The sequence below is a fragment of the Schistocerca nitens genome, chromosome 1 (assembly GCF_023898315.1).
Source record: "Schistocerca nitens isolate TAMUIC-IGC-003100 chromosome 1, iqSchNite1.1, whole genome shotgun sequence".
In the NCBI taxonomy this organism is placed as follows: domain Eukaryota; kingdom Metazoa; phylum Arthropoda; class Insecta; order Orthoptera; family Acrididae; genus Schistocerca; species Schistocerca nitens.
In genome coordinates, this window is record NC_064614.1 from 158,868,769 (window position 1) to 158,891,716 (window position 22,948).

General features: G+C 39.9%; 1 protein-coding gene across 1 annotated transcript in view; it reads left to right on the top strand.

The window, feature by feature from the left end:
• The window catches only part of LOC126244029 (HMG box-containing protein 4), a 48,880-nt gene extending 26,728 nt beyond the window's left edge, over positions 1–22,152 (top strand). The window contains exons 2-3 of the mRNA XM_049948207.1: positions 16,023–17,530; positions 20,348–22,152. Coding sequence (XP_049804164.1) covers positions 16,033–17,487 — 1,455 coding nt within the window. The 5' untranslated portion in view covers positions 16,023–16,032 and the 3' untranslated portion in view covers positions 17,488–17,530; positions 20,348–22,152. The remainder of the gene's footprint in view (positions 1–16,022; positions 17,531–20,347) is intronic.
• Positions 22,153–22,948: the final 796 nt, after the last annotated feature.

Genomic DNA, 22,948 nt, shown 5'->3' on the forward strand with positions numbered 1-22,948 from the left:
TCCTGCCTTGATGGTGTTACTTATAGGCATGAGATATTTTTTCTGAAATTCTTATGCTATTGTGTATACAGACTCCAAATTTCACAGTTTTTCGATGATACCTAAAAAAATGGTTATTTATTTTCAAAATGTTAACAAGTGTCGTTTTTGCTATCAAAATGTAAAAAATGACAAAAATTCCAGATTTTGTAGTGCAATAAGATGCAGACAGAGAGAGATGATATGCTAAAATTTAGTAGGGTTTCTTACCTCCATCAGGTGAACAAATATGAGTTGTTCCATGGGAAACTTCGTGTTTTCTGGTTGAATTGAAGATGAATCAAAGGGCAAGGTATAAGGAGATAGTGAAGTGAAAGATAATAAAAAAGTGATGCCATAGCAATAATGTTGCAGTGTTGGTACGGGTAGCTGCATGTTAGACACAAGAGAAAGGAGATAGGGATGCAGAGATTGGGATGGAGATAACTGCTGAGAAAAGAGAATGGGTGAAAGTTCGTAGACATATAAATCTAATGAAAGTGTAGACAGAGTAGTAGTGAAAAAAATAAGAAGGTGGTAATGGATATGGAACAATGAGTAGTGGAGATGGCTGTCTGGAGGATTGTGGGATTAAGGATGAGGGGGGAGGCGTGGGGGGTTTATGCATATTAAGATGTGTAAAATACACTGATTGGCAGTAGCATGACACATATTTAACCTTCCCCAAATGATACAGTGTACTCACTGGACCTTATCTCTGTAATCCCTCACTGCAAAATATCTGCCCTCCATATTGAATTTACTGTTAATTCTTGTACTAGTTATCCTGTGGAGTCATCTCTAACTCACACTAACTGTTTTAATTTGCCACATACCTAATGGTGATACATCGACACAGCCTAAGTCAACATCAAGCTACAATTGATGATGCACCAGTAGAGTAGCATATTATATTTAGCTTTTTCTGTGAGCTTTTATAGTTTAATTCTTAATACCTAGTATGTTTTTGTATTTGAGAATTGTAATCTGTCATTTCATTAACTGCAAAATGTAGATTTATGCAGCCTGTAGTGCAGTTGTCATTTCTTTTGAATGACCAGCTACACAGCTCAGTAAGGTGCCAGCCTCCGTTGGTGACACACTAGGAAAGTAGCAAGTTAAATATTTAGCTTTTGTCTTTGTGCATTTATAGTTAATTCTTAAGTTAGTTGTACTAGGAGGGATAGGATGTGTGATGTCGATCGCAGGAGCAGTGTGTCACTGTTCGTTAACAGCTGAAGACGCTTTTGGTTGTGGTGAGCCATCTTTAGACTGCTGCTTTGGATGTAGCAGTGGCAGTGAATCTGGTGCATCGCATGTGACATGTCAGGTTTGTTGGCTTGGTGACAGGCTCTGCTGCTGAGGTGCCTTGCAGTATACCTAATGCGGTGGATCCATTCTCACTGCTGGGTGAATGGCAGGTTGTAACACATTCCCGCTGCTTGAGAGTCAGTTTGCAGGCTGGGTGTGTGGCCTCTCCCCCAATCATCCTGAGAATGAACGTGTAGCCACTCCTTCAGCAGGATCGAAGCATGTTGGGGGGGGATTGCTTGTTATTGGAAGCCCCAGTGTTAGTTGCGTTATGGAGTTCCTGATGGAAATACCAGGGTGGAAGCCTCGTCTGAGATGGGGAGGAGGCCCTGCTTGCGGTGCGGCTATGAGGGAGCAGGGTGCAGTCGTCTGCAAGTTGTGGCTCATTTCAGCCCCAATGACGTTTGTTGGATGTGTTCTGTGGCCATCTTCATTTACATGGGCAACTACCAGAAGTGGTGAAGACTGCTGACATTCCTTGCGGGGTTCAAGCAGAGCTCACAATTTGCAGCATCATACCCAAAGTTGATCAGTTTGGAGGTGAGAGTAGCGTGTTAACCAAAGGCTGTGTCGATTTCATGATGGTCTTGACTGCAGATTTCTGGACGTGCGTTGTAGTGTGGGAGGATTGTGGGGCTCATCTTGAGAGGTCATGGGTGCACTACACAAATGAAGCAGCTAGTCGGGTAGCAGAGTACTGGTGGAGTGCACGTAGGTGTCTTTTAGGCTCGGAGATAGTTTTTTAGGTCCTTTAATGAATGTTCGCCAGTTGATATGCAAAGAGCAAACAGGCAGCATACAAAGTAATGACACTTTGACTGTCAAAATTTTAATAGCAAATTGTTGAAGCATTTGCAACAAAGGTCCTAAATTTACTACTCTCCAGGAGAGATGTCACATTCAAATTATTCTCAGAACTAAAACCTGATGAAACCCGAAGTAGAAAGCTCCTACATATTTACCGAGGCATGGAATGTATATTGAAAAGGCAGATTAGACACCATAGAAGGGGGAATGTTCATCGCAGTTGCCAAAAATATTGTGTCTACTGTGGTCAAAATTGAGTCTGTGAAGTTATCTGAACACATGTAACAGGTCTAGGTGAACTCAAGTTAATTATATAATGTCTTTACCGGCCATCTGCTTCTAATGTGACATTTTTAGTATCATTAAAAAAAAGTCTACAGTCAGTAGTGCTGAAATATCCAGGCAACTTTAACTTACCAAGTACAGTGTGGGACATATATGGATTAAATCAGGTGTTACAGACAGACAGTCTTGTGAGTAGTTTCGATTATGGTTCCCGAGTCTTGAGCAGTTAGACAGCCCAAATGTAATGGAAATACAGCGAAACCCCACTTTTACACTTTTCAATGACAAAAAAAACTGTAAAAGTTATGTGCAGGATTCCCCCTGGCACTTTATGTGTTATGTATACATAACAGGCATCAAAAGACTTGTCAGGAGATTGTTTATTATCTAATGAAGGTTTATTATCTAACAAAACTGCTGATGTAACTGGAACTGATAACTGTCTGGGAAGTAGGAACATTTGACTCAGTTTCATACGACATAATTATGTTTTTGAAAGCCAGCAGCTGTAATTCATTATTTAAATAATGAAATACAGCACTAGTTACGTATTTTTTCATGCTTAGCACTACGCATTTTGAGAATTTTTTCTCGTTGTCAAGTGCAAATATGTACATAAGTATTTTGTGTGGTGTTTGAATATGTGTGATTCTGCGTCTTTTGCACTGTAGTCATATTTTTGAGGTATGAGGTACTGTGCCTCATCAGTTATGTAGAAAACGACACACACACACACACACACACACACACACACACACACACACACACACACACATTGTTTGTTCGTGTAACATCATCAAAAATACGTACGTAAATACTACACTTGACAACGAGAATAAACTCTCTATAAACGTTTTGTTCAACATGACTAAATTCGTAACCGGCTGTATTCACACTAAAAACGTTTGAGCAACTCAAAGTGAATGACGGCGTCAGCTAGTGCTCCAAGTGGCCATATGCCGAAACACGCTAAATATGGTTTGACAAAGGTGTCACAATGATCACAACAATCACGAAACTGCGTTTGCACAGTAGAGACAGTTTAGAAATGGTTGTGATTGTAGATACGACACGAATTGTTCCAACTTTTACATGTTTACTGGTTCAAATCTGCTGAGTAGAGTGCTCTGGTGTCAAGAAACTTAATCATATTTGTAAACTCTACTGGATGGCCAACATCATGCCAATGTCATTTTTTCTCCACAAACGTTTTTTCGTAATGCGTAAACCAAGGGAAAATTATAAATATTTTGACACAAAATTGGGTGCAAATTAACATTGTGGGCATAGGAAATCTTATGAGACTGATAAAAAATGTCATCAATGTCGGGAAAATGTTAATTCCGGGAACGTAAAAGTGGAGCTATACAGTATTTTAGACCTTGCAGCTACAAATATGCCTGCCTTACTTTATTGACAGTGTCAGTATAGAGACAAGGAGTTGTTACCATGATATTATCACAGCGGTGATGTTTACTGAAGTTAATAAATCCATCAAGAAGGCTAAAAGAATATTTTTGCTAGAAAGAGCAGAAAACAAATTTCGGGCTTGCAGCCGGTCATCGTTCAATACTTTGCACGATATTTCAACTGGGCACCTGCCAGTCATGTTCAAGTGAGCCGTTGCAGTCTGCGATGGCTCACCTGAAGATGACTGGCAAGTGCCCAGTTGAAATATCGTGCAAAGTATTAAACAATGACCGGCTGCAAGCCCGAAATTTGTTTGAACAGTCAATTCGCCGGGAAAAATTTTAAAATTCACAAAGTGGAGACTGTTTCTCTCTCAGTTCAAAAAAGAATGAGCAAATGAAAACAAGCAAAAGATAGTAGGAGTTGGTGCATCTATAAAAAAGTTGATGTTTAAAGAGGAACTTCCACAACTGAAGACAGCCAGTTGCTCCTCACAATGACGATGGAGGATATCATCGAAAGCTCGAGATTTTATCAAGAATTGACGCGGCAAGAAAACCAAGAATGTTTAACATATAAGCAACTTCCACAGTCATACCTTAGCAAAAGATCATGCCAAGAACCCAAGAAAATTCTGGTCCTGCATTAAATCGTTAAGTGTTTCAAAAGCTTCTGTCCAGTCATTCGTTGACTAGTCTGGTTTGCCAGTACAAGACAGGAAAAGAAAAGCTGAAGTTTTAAATTTTGTTTTTAAGAAGTAATTCGTGCCCCGGAGGATTGTACAAACTTATGTACAGAATACGATGTGGAGCACATACTACAAGGCATAAAGAAGTAACTGAATGAGTTGGAAACAAATAAGTTGCCAGGTCTGGATGGAATCCCAATTCGTTTTACATAGAGTACTCTATGGCACTTGTCCCTTACTTAGCTTGGATTTATTGCGAATCTCTTTCCCAGTGCAAAGTTGCAAGTGACTGAAAAACAAAAATAAAAAATAAAAAACAACACTTATGACTCCTGTATATAATAAGGGTAAAGGAACAGACTTACAAAAAACTACAGAGCAATAGCCTTAACATTTGTTTGTTCATAATTGTTGAACATACTCTGAGTCCAAATATAATAAATTTCCTTGAGATGGAAAAGCTTATGGCCACAAATCAGCATGTATTGAGAAAACATCTCTCATATGAAACTCAGCTTGTCCTTTCCATCACATTTGCTGCGAACCATGGATGAAGGACATCGGGCAGATTCCATGTTACTAGATTTCAGGAAAGCTTTTGACACAGTGCCCCATTGTAAACTAGTAACGAAGGTCAGAGGTTATGGAATAGGTTCCCAGGTCCTTGAGTTGTGCGAAGAACCCAGTATGTTCTCCTCAATGGCAAGTGTCCATCAGAGACAAGGGTGTCATCAGGAGTGCCCCAGGGAAGTGTAATAGGACTACTATTGTTCTATACAGGGCTATTACAGATGATTGAAGCGATTTCATAAATTCACTGTAGCTCCATTCATTGACATATGGTCACGACACACTACAGATACGTAGAAAAACTCATAAAGTTTTGTTCGGCTGAAGCCGCACTTCAGGTTTCTGCCGCCAGAGCGCTCGAGAGCGCAGTGAGACAAAATGGTGACAGGAGCCGAGAGAGCTTGAAATGCACTCACATCAGTCAGTCATAACAGTGCAACGACACTTCAGGACGAAGTTCAACAAAGATCCACCAACTGCTAACTCCATTCGGCGATGGTATGCGCAGTTTAAAGCTTCTGGATGTCTCTGTAAGGGGAAATCAACGGGTCGGCCTGCAGTGAGCGAAGAAACGGTTGAACGCATGTGGGCAAGTTTCACGTGTAGCCCGCGGAAGTCGACGAATAAAGCAAGCAGGGAGCTAAACGTACCACAGCCGACGGTTTGGAAAATCTTACGGGAAAGGCTATAGCAGAAGCCTTACCGTTTACAATTGCTACAAGCCCTGACACCCGATGACAAAGTCAAATGCTTTGAATTTTCGGCGCGGTTGCAACAGCTCATGGAAGAGGATGCGTTCAGTGCGAAACTTGTTTTCAGTGATGAAGCAACATTTTTTCTTAATGGTGAAGTGAACAGACACAATATGCGAATCTGGGCGGTAGAGAATCCTCACGCATTCGTGCAGCAAATTCGCAATTCACCAAAAGTTAACGTGTTTTGTGCAATCTCACGGTTTAAAGTTTACGGCCCCTTTTTCTTCTGCAAAAAAACGTTACAGCACACGTGTATCTGGACATGCTGGAAAATTGGCTCTTGCCACAACTGAAGACCGACAGCGCCGACTTCATCTTCCAACAGGATGGTGCTCCACCGCACTTCCATCATGTTCGGCATTCCTTAAACAGGAGATTGGAAAACCGATGGATCGGTCGTGGTGGAGATCATGATCAGCAATTCATGTCATGGCCTCCACGCTCTCCCGACTTAACCCCATGCGATTTCTTTCTGTGGGGTTATGTGAAAGATTCAGTGTTTAAACCTCCTCTACCAAGAAACGTGCCAGAACTGCGAGCTCGCATAAACAATGCTTTCGAACTCATTGATGGGGACATGCTGCGCCGAGTGTGGGAGGAACTTGATTATCAGCTTGATGTCTGCCGAATCACTAAAGGGGCACATATCGAACATTTGTGAATGCCTAAAAAAACTTTTTGAGTTTTTGTGTGTGTGTGTGTGTGCAAAGCATTGTGAAAATATCTCAAATAATAAAGTTATTGTAGAGCTGTGAAGTCGTTTCAATCATTTGTAATAACCCTGTATATACATCAATGATCTTACACACAGGTTAAGCAGCTGTTTGATGAGATGATGTGGTGAAAATGAAGGTACATCTTAGAGTGACTGTAGGAGGCTACACGATGACATGGGCAATATTTTTAGTTGATGTGATGAATGGCAGCTTTCTCTAAAGTTACAAAAATGTAAGTTAATGCACATGCATAGGAGGAAAAGTTATGCAACATTCGAGTATAGTATCAGTGGTGTGCTGCTTGACTCAGTCACATTGATTAAATATCTAGGCACAATGTTGCAGTGCAATATGAAATGAACCAAACATATAAGGATGGTAGCAGGAAGGCAGAAGTTGACTTTGGTTTATTGGGAGAATTTTGAGGAAGTGTAGCTCACCTATAAAGGAAATCATCTACAGAACACTAGTATGAATAGTTCTAATTAGTGCTTCTGTGTTTGGGATCTCGACCAGGTATGTTTAAATAAATACATTAAAGCAGTTCTGAGGTAGGCTGCTAGATTTCTTTACTACTAGTTCTGATCAAGTATTATGGAGATGCTTTGTGAACTCAAATGGGAATCCCTGGAGGCAATACGATGACATTTTCAAGAAATGCAGTTGAGAAAATTTAGAAAACCACCATATGAAGCTGAACGCAGAATGATTTTGCTGCCTCTGACGTACATCTTATGTAAGAACCACAAAAGTAAGATACGAGTAATTAAGGCTCGTTCTGGAGCATATAGACAACTGTTTCTCCATTGCTCAGTTGTGAGTGGAACAGGAGAGGAAATGACTAGTAGTGGTAAACTGCATAGAGTGACTTCACTGCCTGATCTAGAATTTCACATAGCCTCTCAGGCACACACCACTGCCTTTCTCATACCTCTCTCTCTCTCTCTCTCTCTCTCTCTCTCTCTCTCTCTCTCTCTCTCTCTCTCACACACACACACACACACACACACACACATAATGGAATGATAGCGAAAGTCCTGAAGGAGGCATTTTTTGTATATCATAATCATGTTCTGTAGTATTTATTTGTGAAAATTATGGGTGTGTTTTCTTATTTAATTTTTATGTCAATCAGCATTGCTCATTTTTTATTTTCCTCTTAGGTCCTTACTGGGGAGAACTCAGGAAACTTAATCTTCAGCAATCAACATTCTTGTTATGAAAACCTGTTGATTTACATGGCAATTTCAGTTCTGGTTTAATGAAGCATTTAAGTGTTTATCCAGTTTCTGTATCAATGTTAAACATTACTGCTACTCCACACAAAAAGGGGCATTAAATATATAAGGCCAAGATTGCTCCTTTCATACTGAGTTCTCCGTATCGCACAACACTGCTGCCCATAACTCTTCTACATCTATACTTTGCTATACTTTGCAAGCTACTGGATGGTGACTCGGGAAGGGTGCAGGGAGAAGGGGGGGGGGGGGGGAGGAGGAGGATTGTACTGTGTGCCCTCCTTTTTTGTCATAATGGTATATGATTTGCAAGAAGAACAATTGTTGGTAAGCTTCTGTGTGAGTTCAAATCTCTCTAGTTCCACATAGCCTTTTTGTGAGACGTGCAGAGGAGGTAGCAATATATTGATTTGTCTCTGCTAAGAACACACTCATTCCGAATTTGAAGCCTATCTTGTAGTGTCTGCCATTAGAATTCTGTGAACTTTTGCAATTAGTAATTGAACCTGTTGTGAAACACGCCGTTCTTCTTCAGATCTTCTCTATTTCCTCCGTCAATCCTATCTGATACGTATCCCAGACCAATGAGTAATATGCCAGTATTGGGCCAATGAGGGCATTGTAAGCGGCCTCCAATGTGGGTGGACTACACTTCTTGAGGATCTTTCAGATGAATCTCAGTCTGGTGTCTATCTTAGCCGGCCGGAGTGGCCGAGCGGTTCTAGACGCTACAGTCTGGAACCGCACGACCACTACGGTCGCAGGTTCGAATCCTGCCTTGGGCATGGATGTGTGTGTTGTCCATAGGTTAGTTAGGTTTAAGTAGTTCTAAGTTCTATGGGACTGATGACGTCAGAAGTTAAGTCCCATAGTGCTCAGAGCCATTTGAACCATTTTTTTTTTGTCTAGTTTAATGTGGTTGTTCCACTTTAAATTGCTCAATAACCATACTCCTAGATATTTTATGGATGTGACTGCTTCCAGTGATAGTCCTGCAATTCTGTAATCATTCAATAATGGATCTTTCCACCCCATCACCTACAGTGTGCTATATTTGTTTACAGATCTGCCTGGATAGCCTCATGTGTTAGCATACCACTTCTGGGCCCAGATCAGATCTGCCTTGTGGATTGACAGTGAGGGAGAATGTGCTTAGTCAGCCTGGATGTGGTTTGTAGTCTGTTCCCCACATTCGACTAGGTGAATGAATATCAGGCTGATATCCATGTGTTATATCAATTACACTATTTGCAAACATTTAGAAGACGTTTGCACACTTTCACGTGGGATAATATTAGACACAGACAGATGGTGGTACACAAATTAAACTACCGGAAGGGCATCTGGCCACCCTCTGCTACTCAACGTACTGCCTAATTCAGAGTAACATGCTGATCCCGTGAAGACCTGGGACAAGATTGTTTATGTTGAGAGCCAAGTGTCCAGCCATGTATCACACATTGTTTTCCTGCATTTTGCTATAATTTTCTAGTGTTGCAACTTTTCTGTATATTACTGCATCGTCCACAAAAAACCTCATGGAAATTCTGGCACTACCCCCATGAACCATGGACCTTGCCGTTGGTGGGGAGGCTTGCGTGCCTCAGCGATACAGATGGCCGTACCGTAGGTGCAACCACAACGGAGGGGTATCTGTTGAGAGGCCAGACAAACATGTGGTTCCTGAAGAGGGGCAGCAGCCTTTTCAGTAGTTGCAGGGGCAACAAGTCTGGATGATTGACTGATCTGGCCTTGTAACATTAACCAAAATGGCCTTGCTGTGCTGGTACTGCGAACGGCTGAAAGCAAGGGGAAACTACAGCCGTAATTTTTCCCGAGGACATGCAGCTTTACTGTATTATTAAATGATGATGGCGTCCTCTTGGGTAAAATATTCCGGAGGTAAAATAGTCCCCCATTCGGATCTCCGGGCGGGGACTACTCAAGAGGACATCGTTATCAGGAGAAAGAAAACTGGCGTTCTACGGATCGGAGCGTGGAATGTCAGATCCCTTAATCGGGCAGGTAGGTTAGAAAATTTAAAAAGGGAAATGGATAGGTTAAAGTTAGATATAGTGGGAATTAGTGAAGTTCTGTGGCAGGAGGAACAAGACTTTTGGTCAGGTGATTACAGGGTTATAAATACAAAATCAAATAGGGGTAATGAAGGAGTAGGTTTAATAATGAATAAAAAAATAGGAGTGCGGGTTAGCTACTACAAACAGCATAATGAACGCATTATTGTGGCCAAGATAGACACAAAGCCCATGCCTACTACAGTAGTACAAGTTTATATGCCAACTAGCTCTGCAGATGATGAAGAAATTGATGAAATGTATGACGAGGTAAAAGAAATTATTCAGGTAGTGAAGGGAGACGAAAATTTAATAGTCATGGGTGACTGGAATTCGTCAGTAGGAAAAGGGAGAGAAGGAAACATAGTAGGTGAATATGGATTGGGGGGAAGAAATGAAAGAGGAAGCCGCCTTGTAGAATTTTGCACAGAGCATAACCTAATCATAGCTAACACTTGGTTCAAGAATCATAAAAGAAGGTTGTATACCTGGAAGAATCCTGGAGATACTAAAAGGTATCAGATCGATTATATAATGGTAAGACAGAGATTTAGGAACCAGGTTTTAAATTGTAAGACACTTCCAGGGGCAGATGTGGATTCTGACCACAATCTATTGGTTATGAACTGCAGATTGAATCTGAAGAAACTGCAAAAAGGTGGGAATTTAAGGATATGGTGTAACCTCCCCCTCACTTATCGACCTTAATGACAGTGAAAAATTAAACCGCGTGTATCTAATGGAAATTTGGGAAAAAGCAATCGTCACTGAAGTTAATCTGTCGGTAAAGAGGGAGGAAAGGGTTACATCTAAATGAAAGGAAAATGCTAATGAAACTGGTGGCAATTAATTTTGAAATAGGGGTAAAGTTAATAAAGAAAGTAAATGTGCGGCCGTTACGTTAACAATTAACTAGCGGTAATTATATATTTGAGATTTGGGGGAAATTACGGTCGCCAGTCCTAAGGACAATTACTATAGTAACTGAAAAAGAAAGGTTATTACACATATAATTAGCACTAGAAGCGTGGCAACTGAAGGTTGACACGTGTAGTGTGAAAACTGAAAGTTTGTCAGAAGTAATAATTTTCGCTACACTCTGACTTAATTTAGCAAAAGAATTAACAAAACCGGAAAATCAAAAGTTAATTTAGTGACTGAAATTAATAGTGAACTTTGTTTCTGAAGCATATTGAAATTCAGTAAAATACATTTAGTCTTGGACTACCTCAACAATCATTTCAAAAGCTACTTGAATCTACGCAATTTAGAAATAAGAGATTTAACTTTGAACTTGAATTAAATGATTCTGAACAATTAACAATAGTAAAATTTAGTACGTACCAAGCTGAGCTGCAGTCACAGGTAAGCTAAAATACGGTAACAAAACTCGCACTCTTAATTTGTGCTTGTGTAATCTAAATATTGTAGCCAGCTATGAATACCTTAACTGAACTTTGAAATTAAAGCAGTGAAATCGAATGATGCTATTTTAATGCTGGCGTTTGAATTTCAACGACACTCGGGTTCATTTCGGAAAAGGAAGGGACCCTGCTTGGCAATGCAATTGGGACAATGAGCAACAAAGGTTCATGCTAAGTTGCTGTAATTTTGTGATGCAACAATTTTAAAAGTTTGAAAAGCTGTGGTCTGCCATACAGTTCTAAAACTTTACGTGCTTCAAGTCTTCCTTGTTGGTTGATTGAAGGTTTGAAGCCGTCGATCGAGGATGTGGCGACAGTCACTCATTGTCGGCCGTCGCTGTTGCAGAAGTTGGATGTTGGCGCGCCTTCTTCTCGACACGGTCACCAGACGAAACGGGCTCTTGATGTGCGCAAGCTAATGCTTCCCGTCCGCGACACCATGTCAGAAACTATCATCGCAAGTCGAGCGCAATTACATGCTGCCAAACCCCGAAAGCGCGGCAACTCGCGGGAGCTTCACACCACACACCTGCTCCACTCGCTACTCCAGCCAGACTCTCCCTCTGCTCTGCCCGCGCTCCACGCGGCCGAATTAACACTACCAAAGATCCTAAACACTTCCGTTCTTCACACGACCTATTGATGTAATCGTTCGATAGCAGTTTTCCCTAGGCAAGACCCAGCGTAAAATTACAAATAATATTTACGAAACAAACCAATTATACATCGATATATATATATATATATATATATATATATATATATATATATATATATATAAAGACACAGAAATGTCATATATTCAGTTAACAAAAATAAGCAAAACAAATTTATAGTACAATAGATGGAAATAGGAGGATATGCATTTCCGGCGTTACAATGGGACCTGGATAAACTGAACGAGAGGTTGTAGAGAGTTTCAGGGAGAGCATAAGGGAACAATTGACAGGAATGGGGGAAAGAAATACAGTAGAACAAGAATGGGTAGCTCTGAGGGATGAAGTAGTGAAGGCAGCAGAGGATCAAGTAGGTAAAAAGACGAGGGCTGATAGAAATCCTTGGGTAACAGAAGAAATATTGAATTTAATTGATGAAAGGAGAAAATATAAAAATGCAGTAAATGAAGCAGGCAAAAAGGAATACAAACGTCTCAAAAATGAAATCAACAGGAAGTGCAAAATGGCTAAGCAGGGATGGCTAGAGGACAAATTTAAGGATGTAGAGGCTTGTCTCACTAGGGGTAAGATAGATACTGCCTACAGGAAAATTAAAGAGACCTTTGGAGATAAGAGAACCACTTGTATGAATATCAAGAGCTCAGATGGCCACCCCATTCTAAGCAAAGAAGGGAAGGCAGAAAGGTGGAAGGAGTATATAGAGGGTTTATACAAGGGCGATGTACTTGAGGACAATATTATGGAAATGGAAGAGGATGTAGATGAAGACGAAATGGGAGATAAGATACTGCGTGAAGAGTTTGACAGAGCACTGAAAGACCTGAGTCGAAACAAGGCCCCGGGAGTTGACAACATTCCATTAGAACTACTGATGGCCGTGGGAGAGCCAGTCATGACAAAACTCTACCATCTGGTGAGCAAGATGTATGAGACAGGCGAAATACCCTCAGACTTCAAGAAGAATATAATAATTCCAATCCCAAAGAACGCAGGTGTTGACAGATGTGAAAATTACCGAACTATCAGTTTAATAAGTCACAGCTGCAAAATACTAACGTGAATTCTTCACAGACGAATGGAAAAACTGGTAGAAGCGGACCTCGGGGAAGATCAGTTTGGATTCCGTAGAAATGTTGGAACACGTGAGCCAATACTAACCTTACGACTTATCTTAGAAGAAAGATTAAGAAAAGGCAAACCTACGTTTCTAGCATTTGTAGACTTAGAGAAAGCTTTTGACAATGTTAACTGGAATACTCTCTTTCAAATTCTGAAGGTGGCAGGGGTAAAATACGGGGAGCGAAAGGCTATTTACAATTTGTACAGAAACCAGATGGCAGTTGTAAGAGTCGAGGGGCATGAAATGGAAGCAGTGGTTGGGAAAGGAGTGAGACAGGGTTGTAGCCTCTCCCCGATGTTATTCAATCTGTATATTGAGCAAGCAGTAAAGGAAACAAAAGAAAAATTCGGAGTAGGCATTAAAATTCATGGAGAAGAAGTAAAAACTTTGAGGTTCGCCGATGACATTGTAATTCTGTCAGAGACAGCAAAATACTTGGAAGAGCAGTTGAACGGAATGGACAGTGTCTTGAAAGGAGGGTATAAGATGAACATCAACAAAAGCAAAACGAGGATAATGGAATGTAGTCAGATTAAATCGGGTGATGCTGAGGGAATTAGATTAGGAAATGAGACAGTTAAAGTAGTAAAGGAGTTTTGCTATTTAGGGAGTAAAATAACTGATGATGGTCGAAGTAGAGAGGATATAAAATGTAGACTGGCAATGGCAAGGAAATCGTTTCTGAAGAAGAGAAATTTGTTAACATAGAGTATAGATTTAAGTGTCAGGAAGTCGTTTCTGAAAGTATTTGTATGGAGCGTAGCCATGTATGGAAGTGAAACATGGACGATAACTAGTTTGGACAAGAAGAGAATAGAAGCTTTCGAAATGTGGTGCTACAGAAGAATGCTGAAGATAAGGTGTGTAGATCACGTAACTAATGAGGAGGTATTGAATAGGATTCGGGAGAAGAGAAATTTGTGGCACAACTTGACTAGAAGAAGGGATCGGTTGGTAGGATATGTTTTGAGGCATCAAGGGATCACAAATTTAGCATTGGAGGGCAGCGTGGAGGGTAAAAATCGTAGAGGGAGACCAAGAGATGAATACACTAAGCAGATTCACAAGGATGTAGGTTGCAGTAGGTACTGGGAGATGAAAAAGCTTGCACAGGATAGAGTAGCATGGAGAGCTGCATCAAACCAGTCTCAGGACTGAAGACCACAACAACAACACCCTTTAGATAATTTATGTATATTGTCGAAAAGTAATGGTCTTATAATGCTCCTTAGGGGTGCACCTGAAGTTCCTTTTATATATGAAAGTTTCTGGCATTGAGACTAACATGCTGCGTTCTGTTTAGATAATTTATGTATATTGTCGAAAAGTAATGGTCTTATAATGCTCCTTAGGGGTGCACCTGAAGTTCCTTTTATATATGAAAGTTTCTGGCATTGAGACTAACATGCTGCGTTCTGTTTGTTATGGACCCTTCAATCCAGTCAAGTAGCTGGGCTGATGCCTTTGGGATGTCAAGGAATATGGTATCAATATTGACTCCTGCATCTGCCATTTTCTTGATCCTGTAGGTGATTAGAGTGACCAGGTTTCACACAACAATTGTTTTTTGAATCCGTGTAGATTCCTACAGAATGAGGTTTTCGGTCTCCAGAAATGTCCTAGTACACGAGCATAAAACCCGTTTCTAAATTCTACAACATAGTAATGTCAGTGATACAGGCCTATTGTTTTATGCTCCTTTTTGATGACTTATGAAAACAGGAATGACCTGCATTTTTTTCTGATCGCTAGAAATGTTTTTCTCTCTACTGCTAGAAGGGGAGTTAAGTTATTTCACATACTCTATGTAGAATTATATTGGTATCCCATTGGAACCAGTGGCCTTTTCTCTGTGGAGCAATTTCAGTTGATTTTCTGTCCTGTAGTCACTTATTTTGTGATCTGTTATCTTGACATTCATATGACTATTTAGGGCAGTGTGATCTTCCTCAGTGAAACAGTTTTGGAAAAAGGAGTTTAGTATTTCAACCTTCTCTGTGACATCCTCCATTTGATGCCATTATGGTCACAATGTCTGAACAGATGGCTTCAGTCTTTTTATTGATTTAGTGGAGGAACCAAAAGTTCTTTAGATTTTCTGTCTGATAAGAAGACAGATCTGTTATAATGTAGCCGGCCGAAGTGGCCGTGCGGTTAAAGGCGCTGCAGTCTGGAACCGCAAGGCCGCTACGGTCGCAGGTTCGAATCCTGCCTCGGGCATGGATGTTTGTGATGTCCTTAGGTTAGTTAGGTTTAACTAGTTCTAAGTTCTAGGGGACTAATAACCTCAGCAGTTGAGTCCCATAGTGCTCAGAGCCATTTGAACCATTTGTTATAATGTAGGCTAGACACCTTTCTTTGCTTTCAGCATCTTTCTTTGAAAACAGTAAAGAAAAACTTGCACATAATAAGTACACCACTTCTCTACTTTAATGGCAGTGGCAGTGACAGTGGCAAACTGTTCAAATGTAGACACTGTTCAAGACCATACATTTAATGAAGCAACTGTAGAAGAGGAAATATGAAGCAGATTTGTGCGTTATTGTTGCATGTTATAACATAAGCTCACAACCAGTCTCTTTCATTTGCATAATGAGCAGGACAGGATGTGAACTTTGAAAAGGGTCAGATTTCAAAACAGTTTCAAAAATAAGAACTAGTTACTTAAAAGTAATATTTTTAAGTAATATTCTGTTGCCAGTTGTCTGTTATTTTCATTCCACATTGCTCTCTTTCCCATAGGCCTAAATTGAATGGACTGAAACAGAGACATAAAACACAAAATGTTTTAAAAGTGAAACAGCCTCTTAATAATTTACTAGTACTTTATCACAAATAAATGCAGGGCTCATTATGTACCTGCTTTTCTTTCTGGTACACGTTGATCCATCTGCAACACTAATTACAGTATTTTTTTTTTTGTTTCAGTGCGAAAGCTATGTCCAAAATGTTGAAGAGGAAATTTGATGATGACATGGACTCTACCTCTGGAGGAAGAGCTAAGCAAGACGAATTGGAGGTGACAGGTGTTTCGCGCTCAGGTCGAGTTCGCAAGAAGTCTTCAAAACTGATGGATTTTGAATCACCTGATGATATTGACAATCGGTATAGGCGACGTGGTGGCGACTCATTTAGTTCTCCTGTTGCCGGTAGCAGTGGCGGCAGAGGGCGAGGCAGGGCATCGTCCACATTACACTCAGACCGCACAACATCCAGTTCTGGTGTCCATCATCGTGATACCTTGTCAAATGATGGGGGAGATGATATCTATTCAAGTTCAGATGAGTTCACAGGAGATGTTCAAGATGATGAGTCCAGTTCCAGTTCATCATCATCTTCTGATGATGAAGCAGCATCTGACGAAGATCGACTTGTGGAAGAACGTAATACAACAGCCATCCCCGATGAAAGCAACAGCCGGACAGGCGATGAAGGACCTTCAGGCTCAGGAACGGCATCTCGTGGAGGTCAGTCACTGTATATGCTCGAGAAATCAACTAAGAAGAAACTTGTGGTACGAGATGGTCGTGTAGTTGGACGTACTAAAGCACAACGGAAGGATAAAGGCAAAACACGGTTCACTGCCTACATGCTTTGGGCAAAGGAGGTTAGGCAGGAAATACTGCGTGCTAATCCCGACACAGACTTTGCTACTATTAGTAAGCGTCTTGGTGAGCTCTGGGCAACAGTACCCAACAACGAGAAGTATGCTTGGAAAAGGCGTGCTAAACGTGTCGCTTTGACCAAGCCTGGATCAGATGCATCGGCACAGAGTTCTGTAACTCAAGGAGTTGGCGGATCAAGTCAGCAGACGGACGGTGGTCGCTGGCGGACTTCTGGGTCCCGCTTGAAGTTCATCAATAAAGCTGGTGGTGGATCCTCATTATCGGGTGCAACATCGGGGGCAGCCGCTAGGCAAGAAAGTGGCACTACTACTGGAGGAATGTCAGTGACTGGCGCAGTTGGAAGTGGTTCACGCAGTAGTGCAGGTACATCAGCATCAAGTGGAAGTGCACGCCACCACCAGCAACAGCAGCAACAGGTTGCAGATTCAAAGGCTGGAGCTGCAGCAGGAGCATCTGGTGGGCGGGGACTGGTAGCTGAGCCTGCAGTGGGACCCGGCTTATACAAGGTCGTTGGCACACAGCCTGTGGACGTGGCAGCTCATCTGAAGTTGCTTGGGGAATCACTCGGCATTATTGGTGAACGCCTGAAAGAACATGAGGGTCAAATTGCTGTTTCTGGTAGCCTATCTGTCTTGCTGGACTCACTTCTGTGTGCTCTTGGCCCTCTTATTTGTCTGACGCGGCAGCTGCCAGAAACCAACAGCTGTCCACCGGAGATGCTGTCGAAACTGCTTGACAACATTGCCTACTTTATGCCAGGCCTCTAGTGGTAAAAGGAGAGGTGTGCTCTGAAGACAACCCTCTGGTGTAGTGAGTGTTTGATTTATCACAAACATAATTCTATTATTATGGAATTACTATAATCTTCATTTAGATTTGTATAGACTAAGCACACTTGCCTGCCCATTCCAAACAGTTTAGTGTGTTCTGACATTTACTATCCCCTTCCCCCCATTCTTGCATTCCATAACCACATTCATGTTCGCAGTTAATGGTAATAATTTTAGGTTTGATAATTTCACTGTCAGTAAAAACAATGTGTTTCAGTTTGCTTAAAAAGTTTGCATCGAGAAATTATCGTAGTTACATTCTGCCATAGGTCTGCATGGAGATGTGAAACAGTTAGATTTTATCATGGAGAATAATTGCTTTTCGAACATCCAGACAAGGTTTGTGTATCATTGCATACATAAGATAAAATGCCCATATCAAAATCTTTAATTCAGGAACTTTAGAGTTAAAGGTACGTGAAAAAGGTGGACGGGGGGGGGGGGGGGGATTTGAGCAAGTAAATGCTATTACTGTTAGCATGATTCCACTTAACAAATGTTTCTGTAAGAGGAGGAGATATAAAAGATTGCTGTTATCGTCTTCGAAAAAGCAGTGTCCTAATTATCGCCCCACCCCTTTTTTCTAGTTATTATCAGTCCATTTATTCTTAAGGAGAATTTGAGTAACACAGAGTTAAGAACTCATAACACAGAGTTAAAAACTCATGTGATAAATATAAATAATAAATATAAATTAACAAGTGTTTACTCTAGACGAGTGAAAGAGAACACTGCTGAGAAGAGCATTACTTGCGTGAACCCAAGCAAACAGTGCATTTTTGTTTATATGGCACTAAAGTCATATGCACAGATATAAGATCGAATGCTGCCATAGTCAAGTAGTTGCAATGAAAAACAGTGATATCCAGATGGGGGTGTTGTGTATGTCAGCTGCAGTGTTGGTGATGCAAAAATCAAAGCTTTAAAAGAGCGGTTTGAATATTTGCAGAAGCATCAGATGTGTGCTGGTAGTGCAACTAGTCACTGAATTATAGTTTCCAACTTAATTAGGCCATAATTTTGCATGTATGTCGGTGTACAATTTTTGCAGGCTGCTTACTGGTATTGAGGGAAAAAATGCGAAGCAGGACAACTACGAATGAGCAGTCTTACCTGAAGAAAGAGTTGCACTTACAATCTGGCTCTTAGCAACTGGTTGCACTCTGATTCTCAGCAACTGGAGACAGTTACACCATTCTCGAGTGTTTATTTCACATTTCAGCAACAGCTATATCACTTACCAGAGTGTAAGTTCCTAAGTCTGGAATGCTATATGTAAAGCACGAAAGAATTACATTAAGTAAGGAAAATAATATCAATAAATATGAATAATGTAAAGTAAAAATATAGAAATGACCTGTCATAGATGATAAAACATTTATTACTCTATGTCTGTGGTTTCCAACATTACCACTGAGTGCAATCAAATATTAGCTAATTACTCCCCACTCCTCCAAAAAGGTTATTATCAACCTTAACTTTAGTAGAAAAAATTCTTTGATCGCTTTTATTTATGAAATGATTCAAGATAAATAGTATTTAGTTCCTGTTTGTGTCTTATTAAACCAAGAACTAACACATCAATTATTTATTTTATTTAATTGTGTCCAAAACGCATCAATGACAGAATGGTACGGCTTATTTGTAACCATCTTTTTATATTTGGTTTGTCAGGAAATGCACATAATAAGTCATGCTCTGAGTCTATTCAGATCCTTTATGTTTCATTGATGTCGTGATCAAAAATCTGCTTTCAAATATGTATATCCAGAATGCAGTGTTTCTTTTCCTGTGCTTTGTTTTAGTAGTCTGTGTGCTAGAATGAATGAAGAAGCAATACCCAGTGCATCACAAGTGCTATCAACAACTCCTACTCAGAAACGAAAGCTGCGCCACTGCCCTATCTAGTGACACTTGCTTCTTCCACACCCTATAGACCAAACTAAAACCAACCCAGTTAAAATGTGTCGACTGTAATTATGTTTGTAAATCACTTGATTGCTGGACCTCCTTTTCCAAGCTGGCAGAAATCAGAAGACTTAATCATACCAATGCTTCATGTCTGATTGTGTAGAGCAGCATAGTAGCCAGTATGTAGTTACTGTCTGTTGTATTACCAATTAATTACTTTCTCCATTTCAAAGTGAATATTGAAGGACTTTCTGGTGCATTCTAGGAACTACATAAAACTCAGACAAGACATTTTCATATATTTAACATTTGTTACTTGCATGTCTCACTCATAGATGCATAGTACCAAACAGAATATACGTTTGTAGAGATTGGACAATGTGAAGAAGATGATGATGATTATACATTCATTTCACAAGCTGTAATTTCTGCAACACCATGTCATGTTTTAATGATAATATTTGAAAAAAATACATTATTGGTATCTTATATAATCAATAAAGTCTTACAAAATTATAGTGGCAATAATAATATTCTTTCAAAAATAATTTAGTTTTGTGACTGAGAGAAAGTGAAACCCTTTTGGTTTCTACCCCCTCAGAAAGATTCATTTTATGCCTCAGGGAATAATTACCTCCACGTTGGAACCACTGTTTTATATAACAAAATCTGCCTTGTAGTTTCTATTGATAACATGTGATGAAGATAAAAACTTACATTCATACACACACACACACACACACACACACACTTACAAGATAGTGAAGTAAGCTCATCAGTGATATACTACTTCTGAAGCATTGTGTCCAATTTCTGCTTAACAAGTGCAATTTATAGATATGAAGGCCAAAACAGTACAATAATTTAATTATTCCTGTTGTTTCAGCTTCCTTGCCAAAGAAGAGAATGGCTGCAGACTGTGAAGGTTTATAAAGACCTGAGGAACTTGTCACACTGCCTTGGAGATGTGCATGGAAGGCACTGTGAAATTAGTGCACCTACCAGTAGTGGAACTGATTTTTATGAGTACAGTTATGACAGGTTTTTCAGTGTAGTTTTGTTGGGAGCCACTTAATGTATGCAAACATGCATATCGGATGGTGGAATCTGCAAAATACTTCAGTTTTGGAAAAGGTTGATGCTGATATTTTAGGTGTACCAGAGGAGATGCCACTAGTAGGGAGAACAACAAATGTGCTTTACACATTCAAGGGAGACTTGCCCTGCATGAATATATGTTGAAACCATGTTTTGATGAACACACATGACAGCTGGTTGAAAGTGTTTTCAACTACAGAGTCGGTAGAGCTAGGAGGGTGGTAGTGAATATTTTGAGAATTATGCCTGCAGTTTTCCTGATGTTGAGAAAACTTTTGCTTCTGAGTTCATAGACAGCCGTGTAGTAATTGTGCAAGCATGCACATATCTGCACAATTTTTTAAGAAAAAGTCATAGCTCGATACACTTGTACACACTAATAGGACCAATTGACAACAAAACTGAAAATTGAAGTATGGTTCTTGCCAGCTGGTAGCAAGGTAGTAGTGAACACAAGAGATCATTTTAAGTGTGAGACCTGTGACATGAAAATCTTCAAAGACACATGCAGAAATCTTAAATAGATTTGCACAACATTTTAACTCAGTTGGGTGTGTCACCTGGCAAGACAATTGTGATTAATCTGTATTTATGTATGTGCAAAGGTTCAGTTAAAGAAAATAACTAAACTGTGAATCATTTTTATTCATACTAGTATGAATATACAGTAGCATTTGACCATGTGATAAATGTAAGTTCACTGAACTACATCGGATTGTTAACCAAATTTCCCATGTCAGCTTGAACCAGCAGTTCATTCATTTTAAACTGTCATTGTTTTGTACATTAGTAGTGTACTCTCTCAATTTCACTGCCATATATTCTTCATAATTATCACTTGCTGTCTTAGGCGTTTCTGCATCACATGCTTTAACAGTGTTGTTGCACGAAGATTCTTAATGTAGGTGATACCTCAATAACATCATTATTCCCCAAGTTGTCTTCCGCTACCTCCTGAAGTCTACATTCATCTTCCTCTACAACAATTTCTTCAACAGCATATTTTGTTGGCTTGACACGACTTTTTCGAACTAAGTTCTTACATATACAAAATCAAAGACCTATTTTGAGTGGAAGAAACATTGCTAGTATCAGGGTATATACGTGGACAATGAAAAAAAAAAAAAAAATCCTGGATTTCCATGTTAAAAATAAACTTTTTCCTTATTGAGTGACAGTATGCTTTTCCTTGGAACTGTAAAACTTATCAGTTCTTTTATACACTGGTGTAGAACTTCCTGGCACTTTAGAAAATGAGCTCCAGGAAAAAAAAAAGTTTCAAAAAGATCTTTGATGTGCAGCAACATGTACACTGCATATTTTCGTATTTCGGAAGTATATGTTTGAATTCCACCAAATGCAGCATGTTAATTTCCAAAGCACATAAATCAAGGTTGCGATGTGCTTTTGTAAGCCAATCATAGCTCACAACACATGATCTCGCCAGCTGCTGCTAGCAGAGATTCTGAACAAAGGACATGATGTAGTCAGCCAATACCAATATCACTGTTAATTAGTGCAAACACACAAATAGGAAAAGTTAATGACATCACACAAAAATGCTAGTAAAATTTTAAAAATGTCACGAATGTCTGGGCTCGATTTTCTTTTAAGTGGCTGGCCGTGAAGGAGTTAAGCTTTAAATGAGAGTAAAATGCTCTGTTATTACAGAAATTCAAAGCGCATTCTAACATGTAACATAATTCATCTTGAACAAAACAAAATTTACTTTGTAAGTAATACTTTTCAAATCACCATTTGGAATACTTTCCTGGGATCTATTAGAATTCATTTCAGCAGTCAGAGAGCGCCAGAAAAGAGGTGTTACTGCATATGCACACCTACAATGACGTAGGCAACCCCTCTGTTCATATGTATATAGCATTAAGAGATCTTACATGATGTCATATAAACAAAACAGGATATCAAAGGATATTCCAAGAGCATTGCAATTTCACAAACCATACTAAAATGTGTGATTCGACTTAAAATGCACAGTCGTATGTCCAGATTTTAGAAATAAACTGACTGCCTCTGTGGAAAAGATTAATAAAAGCCAAATTTCTTTAGCAAATAGCCAACAAAAATAACTTCATTGCTCCGCAAGGCAACTAATGTTTGACTGCAAAACGTGGAAATAAAATAAAACCAGAAAATTGAAGCTAATAACATATTTTAGTCTTCTGTAATTGTTGTTGTTGTTGTGGTCTTCAGTCCTGAGACTGGTTTGATGCAGCTCTCCATACTACTCTATCCTGTGCAAGCTTCTTCATCTCCCAGTACCTACTGCAACCTACATCCTTGTGAATCTGCTTAGTGTATTCATCTCTTGGTCTCCCTCTACGATTTTTACCCTCCACGCTGCCCTCCAATGCTAAATTTGTGATCC